The sequence below is a fragment of the Siphateles boraxobius genome, unplaced genomic scaffold (genome assembly GCF_051911475.1).
Source record: "Siphateles boraxobius isolate OS27281-9 unplaced genomic scaffold, OSU_SipBor_1 74, whole genome shotgun sequence".
In the NCBI taxonomy this organism is placed as follows: domain Eukaryota; kingdom Metazoa; phylum Chordata; class Actinopteri; order Cypriniformes; family Leuciscidae; genus Siphateles; species Siphateles boraxobius.
Genome location: NW_027509202.1, coordinates 793,610 through 805,000, shown reverse-complemented (window position 1 = coordinate 805,000; position 11,391 = coordinate 793,610). Strand labels below are relative to the sequence as shown.

The 11,391-nt window shown below is 37.7% G+C and overlaps 2 protein-coding genes across 2 annotated transcripts in view; one reads left to right on the top strand and one right to left on the bottom strand.

Moving 5' to 3' along the window:
- Positions 1-11,391, top strand: part of LOC143724482 (lipoxygenase homology domain-containing protein 1-like) — a 110,325-nt gene that overhangs the window by 72,636 nt on the left and 26,298 nt on the right. Inside the window, exons 30-33 of the mRNA XM_077217550.1 lie at positions 2,105-2,253; positions 2,735-2,839; positions 2,955-3,083; positions 9,780-9,944. Coding sequence (XP_077073665.1) covers positions 2,105-2,253; positions 2,735-2,839; positions 2,955-3,083; positions 9,780-9,944 — 548 coding nt within the window. The remainder of the gene's footprint in view (positions 1-2,104; positions 2,254-2,734; positions 2,840-2,954; positions 3,084-9,779; positions 9,945-11,391) is intronic.
- On the bottom strand, positions 4,446-6,915 carry LOC143724467 (uncharacterized). Its single transcript, XM_077217527.1, has 6 exons — positions 6,828-6,915; positions 6,644-6,691; positions 5,466-6,133; positions 5,023-5,068; positions 4,841-4,932; positions 4,446-4,452 (listed from the first exon to the last, which is right to left on the bottom strand). Exons 2-6 carry the CDS (start codon positions 6,662-6,664, stop codon positions 4,446-4,448), a joined length of 834 nt encoding a protein of 277 aa, XP_077073642.1. The 5' UTR covers positions 6,665-6,691; positions 6,828-6,915.

The following is an 11,391-nucleotide window of genomic DNA, read 5'->3' as shown; positions in this document are numbered from 1 at the left end:
TGGCACAGGACAGGAAATAACAAAAGTCAACACAAGACAAGGAAAACATAAGACAGGAATCGTGACAGCTAGTTGTGACACGTCCCGCCACGATCAGGGTTTGAAATTAACTTTTTCACTCACCGGCTAATAAATATTTAAGTTACCGGACATTAAGAACTTCTACTAGCCAAAAGAAAAAGAAAAGAAAAGTAATAAACCAGATTAACTTAGCTTATATATATATATATACAGAGTTCCCACAGGTCATTGAAAACCTTGAAAGTTTGTGAATCTGAAAAAGATTTGGCCCTGGAAAGTTTTTGAAAATAAATATACATAGATACATGTCCTTGAAAGTGCTTGAATTTATCCGCTAACGTGTTATTTCACAAACACTTCGTGGCCTATGCATACTAGCTTGCTTGATTTACGTTAGTTATGGGCATTTACACGTTACGTTAAGTGTTTTCCGCGTGAGTTTGTGTTGTACGTTGCCATGGCGTTCATGTGCGCAAAACTGTAACAATGTATCTTTCAAGGTAACACGATGTAACCCTTCCCACATTAAGATCCTACACATCCTTGAATTTGAGGGTATTGGACCTGGAAAGTCCTTGAATTTGAAGTTAACCAAGGTGTGGGAACCCTGTGTGTGTGTGTGTATGTATTGTGTGTATATACATGTACTGTATATATAAAATAAAACTTGGATTTCATACATTAATTTGCTTTTCAAACAAAATCCTGTCATCCAGCATCTCTTTCATTCTCATCCTTTTCCCAAAAATGTATTTTAGGTGGACACATCAATACAGAACAAAGAACATAAAAAAAATGCAGGATGTTTGAAAATATCAATGTCTCTTCTGTTCACCAAATGCTTTTTAATCTTCACTATTGCTTCAATGCAAATGAACAAGCGCGCCGTTATTTGTTGCGTATGATGTGTGTGTTCAAGTAAGCCAGATATGAGCAGATTCTGTAAAATACGCTGTATTTAATGCAGGTGAAACTCGAAAAATTAGAATATCATGCAAAACTTCATGTATTTCAGTAATTCAGATTAACTAATAAACTAATATATTTAGTATATATAACTATATACATATGCGTGATTATACTTTTCAGAGGGGCGACATTTCTGTATTTAAAATCCTTTCTTTTTATTGATTTCATACGGAGCCCCTAAAGGGACCTGTGCAAAAATAAAAAAAGTAAGACTATCGCGTGCGCACGAGAAACTATCGCGTGCGCACGAGAAACTTTCGCGTGGGCACAAGAAACTATCGCGTGCCCACGAGAAACTATCGCGTGCGCACGAGAAACCATATATTTTGCCAGTTCGTCTTCAGTCATGATTGCAATGACACTTAAGTTAATCTAAAAGAAAAGGTCAGCTATAAATACATTTGCAACAAACATATGCATATGAGTGTCATGATGATCGACAAGGCCTAGTGGATCAATAATTAGGCTACTGTTACACAATTTACCTTATCTTCTTTTAGTTTTTCAATTGAATCTTGAGGAATATCCCGTGACCTCAAAAATTCAATAAATTCTTCTTCCATGTTCAGTTGTGATCTGCGATTATTGATGAAAAATGAGCTCCGTACATATCATTCCTAGTTCCACATTTGCATTAATGATGCTATAACGCAAACCGGAAATTGTAATGCGTGCGCACGCAATAGTTTCTCGTGCGCACGCGATAGTATCTCGTGCGCACGCGATAGTTTCTCGTGCGCACGCGATAGTCTTAATTTTTTTATTTTTGCACAGGTCCCTTTAGGGGCTCCGTAATTTCATGTAATATTCTAATTTTTTGAGATTTTGAATTTGGGGTTTTCATAAGCTGTAATCCATAATCATCAAAATTATAACTTTTGCTTGATATTCTAATTTTTCGAGTTTCACCTGTATATCATGATGACTCACAAGTTCAGTATTTGCGCTAAATCTGCGGAAAAGTGAGTAAACACGCCGAATTGGCTCGTGATTTGACAGCATTTCCCGCCACAGTTGATTTTTACACGCATTTGTTGGGTTGCATTTCATCCCATGGTCACGATACACAGAGCGGCCATGAGTGTCTCACAGCTTCATCTCGGTTACGCCGCAGGTATTACTTCCCCTGTAATCGCTGGTTAGCGGTTGATGAAGATGATGGTCAAATTGCCCGAGAGCTCGTTCCTGTGGATGAGGCCTTCATGAGGAAGGACGAGGACGAGGAGGAGGAGTCCGGGGCCACACTGGGATTAGAGCAGAAAGGTGAAAGAAATCGTTTTTGGGCTTTACTAGAACAGGTTTTCATGCATTATTTCCTCATATTCTCCATTGTTGCGGCTCCTCTCTTCCCAGTCTGTCAGTAACACTCTGTTTACTTCCTGTCTCTATGAAGCCCCTCCTCCTGAAAAGGTGCTCACACTGTGCTCTGATTGGTCGGCTGGAGCAGTGTGTTGTGATTGGTCGAGCGCTTCGAGTGTGTTTGGGAAATGTCCCGCCCCTTACCATAACCTCCAGTTTAACACACTACTAACTAACTCAACCAGGCCCCGCCCCTTTATTCTACGTATTAATTATTTAAATGAGGGATATTGTGACGTTTTCGTTCCTGGAAGAAAAATCAAGATATTTGTTTTGGAAAACTAGACAGAAATCATATTTATCAACTGCAACTGCTGTGACCAGTTTTGACAAAAGTGATCATTATTGAATTTTTTATTTCTCCGCCGTATTCTTTTGTTTGTAGCGATGTCGACAACATACACGCTGAGGATCAAGACCGGAGAAAAGAAACACGCAGGAACAGACGCCAATGTCTTTGCGATCCTGTATGGAGAGAAGGACGACACAGGTGACAAAACACACAATCAGTCTGTTAAACACTGAAACCGTTCTTCACACCGTCCACTGATCATTCAAATGGCTTTTCTCGGTTTCTTCTCACAAAACGGGCATTAAATGAACAGGAATCATCAACCTGAAAGCCTCTAAATCACACAAAAACAAGTTTGAGAAGGGAATGATCGACGAGTTCACCGTGGAGGCCGTTGATCTCGGAGAACTCCAGAAACTGAGAATCGGCCATGATGAAGGAGGTGAGTGACGCGAGCCAAACACATACGTTCAGTTCACGTTCGCCCAAAATTCCTCCTTCTGACTCAGTTTAAGTTCTCTATTCCCGTTCCTAATAGTACTGTTCACGTGATCAATTCCTAGTATTCTCAGGATAGAAGGGTTACTGTTATGCATTAATTCAAAATGTCTTGCCATAGGATATTCTTCATTGCCCCTCCTGATGGCATATGTATGTTCAGCCAATCGATCTAATAACCTAATCTAATAAAGTCTTTTTGCTCTTCCAATGTAAAATACTTTACATTGAGGACATTCCAGTCTAAAAATTACATGAGTAGTTTGACAATTAATAAACTGTTTAATAGAATAGATCGTTTGTCTGTACATCTAGAAATATTTTATCTTGTACAACATTACCACAGTGATGGCATTTAAAGCAACCCTTAGGTTTAACCCCTAGCCAGGAGCTTCTAAAATAAACTCGTTGCCTGCACAAAATATAATAGCAGTGCATCAATATAATATGTAACGATAAAGTTTACAGTGGCTTCATAAGTTAATCAAAAGGTGGGGTATGTGATTTGGAAAACGACAGGCAGATTTTGAAAATAGACAATTAAAAATGGTCCTACCTTCTTTCCTCCAACGCTGGCTCTGACTCCACCCATTCGAGGAACAAGGACGCGCAATCATGCACGAGTGAAACTCAGAGGCGCGAGAGATTGTAATATGGCGTCAAATGGTGGACAAAACAGCGCAAGCGCATAAACACAGCGCGCAAGTGAATTGTAACAGTGTGAGAAAAAATGTAAACATGCAGAACTCTCAAATCCCAAACTGGAGCACAAAAAATATGATTGTGCGCACAAATTAACAAGTCGCAAGCAGAAATAACAGCGGCGAGTCCTGACAGGTTCTACACACTCGAGTTCTTTTCTACACGCGCGCAGCTGAAGTCTTAAATTATTAAATATTAGTTGGAGAATTAGGAACATTGAATGAGGGCAAAGAGAAAAATACAATCTACCTCTATATCAGAAAAGTAGAGAAGAACAAATAGAGTGAGAGCCTTAAGTGGGATAATAGATTAAATTAGAGGTTAAAACATAAGACGGATGCAATGTAGCAGCTACTTAACTGAACCATGTGACATATGTAGATGAGAGTTCTTTTGGATTTATCATCAATATTATCATCCACTCATCCTCATGTTGTTTTAAACCTTTATAAATAAAAAAAATTCAGAACATGAAGGAAGATATTTTGAAAAATGTTGATAACCAGACAGTTTCGGTTGCCATCGTTATCCATTGTATAAAAAATACAATGAAAATCGATGGAAACAAAACTGTCTGGTTATCAACATTCTTCAATATCTTCTTTCATGTTCTGAAAAAAAAAAAAGTATAAAAGTTCAAAACAACATGAGGATAAATAAATTTAAGACAATTTTCATTTTTGGTGAATCTCGTTAAGTCTTTATCGAGTATGCTTGCTTAGTTTGCAAGCTCCTTTAAGAATAAATAAATGTGTTTTACCCAACCAGTAATTGCATATAGTATAACAGAATATAATCTGCTGCCATGGTTTGTTTGAGGAGACTTAAACACAAACTCTCCTGACCATGTTATGTATTGGAGAACAAACTGAATGATGAATTTTGACTCTTAAATTATTCTTATTATTCTTAAAAATTGAAAATGTGTCTGAATAGCTCATGCAACTTTGATGTGAAGAAATGCTGGATGATGAAGTGGTTTTTCTTTCAAAAACTGACCTTGAGGGTACACCATATCGTTCAATTGCCTCTTTGAAGAAGCAAAGGGCTGTCGATGCACGGTTATCTGTTGCAGCATTCAGGCACATTATCTGTAACACATGAACTTGGTGATACAACCATCCATCATATAAGAATTGGCATAACTGCAATGATGGAAGAAAAACAACAGGAGTCCTTACCTTCCGGGAGTATCCATCCACTGCTCCAAAAATGACAATGTTATACCTATTAAGCAGGGGGTTGAAACAAAATGAGCATTTTGTATCAGGATTTCTACTAATACCATGCAAGTAAACATGGGTTTATATTACATTTTCGCCCCGTTTCACATACAGGGCTTAAACCACAGACTAAAGTGCATGTTTGAGTTGTTTTAACTGCACTGATATTTCTTTAAATATGTTAGTGCCATTGTTTTGTCTCAAGATGCACACCAGTAATGTTTATAAAAGCTGGGCCTATACTTAAATGCCATAATCGAACTAAGGCATAAACCTGACTTAATCTAAGCCTTACCTGTGAAACCAGGCCTTTAACTATTAATGTTTCATAACCAAAATATCTTAACATCTGATGTTAATAAATAAGAAATACTAATAAAAGTATATGACAATGGCTCAACCCTATTAACTTGTGATTAGTATCCACATGCCAGAGAGACAGGGGCCCTCTCACAGAATATGTGCGGCGTACCACACATCCCAATCCATACATTCTGGACAGGACTCTTATCGAATCCACTTCATGCATCGAAGCAGCTACTCTTCTCCACCGATTGTGAATCCCCATGGACTGAAGCCTGCCTTTGACCATTCGGAATCCAGCAGAGGGCATTTCATTTTTAAGCTGGGCAACCAATCTATTGAGGTCTTGATCACTGAGATTACTGTATTTTTTTGTGGAAAGACCAAACTCTTTGATTCGTCTACTGACAGTGCGACATGAAACTCCCAGAAGTTTTGCAATGTAGTGTACAGAGAAGTTTAGTTTGCAAAGTTCAGACAAAGTCTCTATTTCAATGTTATATTTCGAACGCCCTGTCCTGCTAGCGAGAGTAGTTACTTCTGTCTGTGGGGCTGTATATTCGATTTGCTGTCTGACAAGGGAAAAGAGCTCCTGCAGGGCCTGGATGACTTGTGACGGCACATCAACATGTCTTGACAGGGTCTGAAATAAGTACATTTCTTGGCGACATGTAAATTCCAGAAAATCAAGATCAACTGGTGATCTTATGAGAGCTATTTCCAATTTGGACAGCAGTCTTGAAAGAATTTGAAATCTCAGAATTTCCTAAGAACACAAAGACAAATAAGTATCAGTAAGCAATCTTTTAAAATAATACTGTTAGTCTACATTCCACTAATACAATGAATGACACATTTACTTTAACCATAAAAGTGTTATATATCCAGGGAATACCAAACAAACTCACACACACACACACACACACACACACACACACACACACACACACACACACACACACACACACACACACAAAAGGCTAAGGGAAGGAGCTGTGAGTGGGCCACATTTCTGATAAAATTACTGAAAATTCGGTTCCTGCAAATGCTGAGGTCATGTGACTCTTAGATCGCTATTAAGCAATAAGTAACATGTTGTGAGAAAACAACTGACATAATGGAAAATGTAAATATAACACATTTATTAATTATTTACACAGAGAAAAAATGTGTCCAGCTATTTTTAGTTTATAACATCAAGAGTTGGCTGTGTTACCTTATCTTAAGTTACACATGTCAATTATGTAAAAATCTCCTAAATATTTAAATCACTTACATGCAAACTTGGATCGGCCATTTTAGAAGAATCAGGTCAAAAGACATCCTTGTATCGAAAACATAAACAAAAAACACATAAAAAAGACATCAGGCCTTTGTAAATGAACAATTTTGTGTTAATTCTACCTAAATGATAAATTTAACATATAAACACGTGTGTATAACTTTGAAAAAAAACGTACCTTCTTAAGGTCTGTCACCCCGCTTTCTGTTTTGAGTGTCTTCGTTCGGAGAGAGCCAACAACAGTCAATCGCAACAGAAGGACATCAATCACGGCATAGCAACCAATCAAAAAATTTTCAGGTCTGAGCCCCGCCCCTTAAAGTGTTAAAACTGACTCGTGTGCGTAAAGATTTCAGCTGCGCACGTGTAGAAAAGAACTCGAGCGTGTAGAACCTGTCAGGACTCGCGGCTGTTATTTCTGCTTGCGACTTGTTAATTTGTCCGCACAATCATATTTTTTGTGCTCCAGTTTGGGATTTGAGAGTTCTGCATGTTTACATTTCACGTGCGAGCTTCGTTGCAATTCACTTGCGCGCTGTGTTTATGCGCTTGCGCTGTTCTGTCCACCATTTGACGCCATATTGTAATGACTATTTACTACTAATCATGGAGCCGGCTTTACTGACGAGATGCGCATGCGTCACGAGCTTTGAGTATGCGCACGAAGGGGGTCACGCGCGCTGGGGGGAGGAGGGTGTGGGACGATCGTTTGATTGACGAACTTACCAATGATTCTAGGTGGTCTTGGAAATGATTGGCTGTAGTTTTTCGAGTCCTGCCCATTCCACAGATGATTAAACTGCTTAAACTTTTCATTTCAGTGCTTCTAACTCAGTGGCTGTAAGTGGGTTAGGAATAAGATTTCAAATTATTTAGAAAAAATTGACAAAAAAGAGAATCACATACCCCACCTTTAATCAAAACATAAGAAATCAAATACATTTACAAAGTCTTGATTTTGTTTTTGCCGTGAACTAAACTATGTTTTCATGCTTGATTGTTTCAAAAAACGCATTATATTTCACATATTTTGCATTATTACAGCTCCTCTCTCCCCAGTCTGGTTGAACACGTTGTTTTCGTTGAAGCTCCTCCTTCCGAAATGCGAAATGTGCTGTGATTGGTTAGCTGGCCCAGTGCGTTGTGATTGACAGTGCTTATCGTGTGTGTTCGGGAAATGTCCCGCCCCTTCATAACCGCAAGCTCTACTCAGATGTAATAATAATCATTTATTTTATATAGCGCCTTTAGAAGTTGCTTTCTCAAAGCGCTTTACAGGCAAACATAACAACAGAGAAAACTACACACTTTAAATACAAAAATAAACAAATAAAATGAATAATCAAGTAAAAGCAATCCTAAAATAAAAAGATGTAAATATTAACCATGGCGTCAATTCCAAACCATTTCGAGCCCGATTCAGACCCTGACAATGTTAACAAACAAGAGGATCGTGCTGAACGGATGTCAAGCACAGATTTCACACGACGTTTCAGAGTGATATGTTTTTTTATGTAATTTTCTTATAGAAATATAAGAAAGATATAGAAATATCTAATATTTCTTCTCTAGTGCTATCCACCATTTAATCATATTTGTCGGAAAACTATTGTAATACAAACAGTAATCACAAAATCATGGTTAGTTTCCCTATGGGTCGGTGAACCGTCTTACAAAAGCAAGAGCTTACAAAAGCTCCAGTAAATGCTACGTCATACTGTGATGTTAGTTAGCAGGCAAGTGGAGGCAAAGATTTCCCTTCGTTTACATCATAGTTATAGTAGCAGCTTCATAAAGCTTGTAATTGAAATTGTTAATAGAAAACACAACTGCAAATAATAAGACGTACTTACAAGTTTTGATCCATGAGCAACAGATTGTCCCGACATAATTGGAAAGGCTGCGTCTCACAGGAGAAGCGTTTGTGCGTATAGACTGCATATACTCTCTTCTGGAAGCTGTTCTCTGTGAAATGTGCAGCGCACAGACAAACGTTTAGGTCATAATGTTCAGGAACAGTGTTAAAAATATATTTTCTTAGTTCATCAGCCTTAAGTTAGGGCAAACTTTTTCCGGGGTGTAAAAAACAGCGGCAACAACTCTTCCTCTTCTCTAAAACAGGGGCCTCACCCCCTTTGTTCCCGGGGGCGGGGTTTATGTAAATTTTAGGGTTTGTGATGTCACCAATCCAGGAAGAAGCTTGTTGTAGTTCCTACCAGCCGTTTGTTGTAGTCCTTAAAGAGCTAGGCTATTTCTGTAAAATAATATCTCCCTTTGCATGAAACTTTGAGTGTCGTAACTTTGCAGATGTTATTTATGCTCAAACGGCAACATTACACACTAATTAAGGACTTCCCAACTCGTAAACACGAACCTCCAGCAGGACTTGAACGCAGCGTGAGTGACAGCTGGGATTGGATCAGACAGGATTCGCTCGACTGCTTGCAAACCGATCGTGACCCGTCTGGTGTTAGTTTGCCTGGCAACTTTACAGACACACTCTTAATGGCCTCTGTTGTTCTTGTTGTACATCATCAACACACAGGAAATACATCACAAATGACCCTCTAACGTTCCTAGACAGCAGTGAGAATAAATTGAGATCGAATTAAGACTTTAAACTGAAGATATTATATGAAATATTACTATGTACCCATTATATTTGCACTGACTGGTCTTTCATTGCATCTTAAATGCACTTTAACAAATGTCAAGTCATCTTTATTTATACAGCGCTTTTTACAATACACAGTGTTTCAAAGCAGCTTTACAGAGATAACAGGAAAATAATGCAACAAAGTTTGTGTCTGGAAGAAAATAGCGTCACAGTCCAGCTTAAGTAAGTTCAGTGATGATTAATTTCCATTGCACAGAAGTTATTAATTTAGTTCATTTATATATATATATATAGCCGCTCTGGAGAAAACTGTGATGTCATCATCCAGCTCAGTTCAGTTCTCATATAATGATGTCAATGCAGGCAGATCAATAATATTGTTTAATATATCAAATTAAATGATATAATGCTTTTATACTACTTTTTGCACTTCTGGCTAAAGCATGACTGGAGTATCCAGGTAAAATGCCGGCCGGTATCACGGATGTGTGTGTGTGTGTGTGTGTGTTTCAGGAGGCTCGGCGGGATGGTTCCTGGACTGGGTGGAGATTGACGCTCCTTCTCAAGGACAGAGACTTCAGTTCCCATGCGGACGCTGGCTGGACCGAGGAGAAGATGACGGAGCCGTCGTCCGAGATCTGTATCCCGCCGAGCTGCAGACTGAGCTTTACACGCCATGTGAGAGACGAGAAAGAGATTCATTTATTCGTCCTTTGATTCCGTTAACACTGTTTAGCTGTTTTGAAACTAGCGGTGTAACGATACCCTCATGTCACAGTTCGATACATATCACAATACTGAACTCACTTGGTGCTTGAAACCCAATGCTCAGGACAATAGAGACACCAGAATAAAAATATTCACGATTCTGAAGCTGAAAACAGAATTATTCCCCCATTGCATTATTATACATTATAATCAACATTATACATATTAGTTTAATCTACTATCCATGATACATATTGTTGCATTTATGTATTGCGATATATTGTTACACCCCATTGTTACACATTGTTATTGTTAAAATTACTTTCTTCTAGGGCTGGGTATCGTTTGAATTTTAACGATTTTGCTTTTAACGATTCTGCTTATCGATTCCTAATTTCGATTCCAATATGGTAATAAAAAATTCTAAGATATCATTCACATTTAGTCTTATTGCAAAACATTCAATTGTAGCTGAAAATCATGAACAAAAATCGATAGGCTAAGAACACTTACACAAGGAACTTTTGCCTGTGGTTTAAAAATACCATAGAAAAAAAACTAGCTGAACTAAAACACATTTCAAGCATTATTTAAGACAAGTAAACACTCAGTAATTAAAAAATAAAAAATTAGCAATCGCAACAAATTAATACAGCTGAACAAATATACGATTGAAATAAACAGTGTTTTAAGATTTTCAGGTATTCTGGTACGGAAACTTTAATAACACTAATAAAGAAAAAAGAACACTGCATTTTATAAATAAAATATACATTATTACAAATATAATTACATAAGTTATTGAGTCAAGAACTAGTTCTTTTCTCTTTGTATTTTGTTGTTTGATTAGTGTTATTATAGAGACAGCAGGAATATTAGGCTACTGTCACTTTAAGAGCGGCACGGATCCAATATACTGATACACATGCACTGAAAACAGTTTAATGGTTTAAAAGCACATTTTCTGTGAGTCGTCTAGCGCTTGAATGGTTTAAAGTCATATTGAAATGCACACTAAGGAATCGATATTTTCGAACAAGTATCCGATTCCTGACCTCAAGTATTGGATTCTAGAATTGGAATCGATTTTCTACTTTATTCCTCAGTGTTTCTGTCTTGTTTTCCAGCACACATATCTAAACATTCTTAAATCAACATACATTGACTGAAGATATTAAGTTTAAAAATAGATTTACCGTATTTTCCGGACTATAAGTCGCTCCGGAGTATAAGTCGCATCAGCCCAAAAATGCGTCATGACGAGGAAAAAAACATATATAAGTCGCACTGGACTATAAGTCGCATTTATTTAGAAATTGATTTAACAAAATCCAAGACCAAGAAAAAGTTATTTAAACAGACTTTAAGTCATTAAACAGAAGGCATTTAAGTTATTCAGCTACACACAATAGCACAA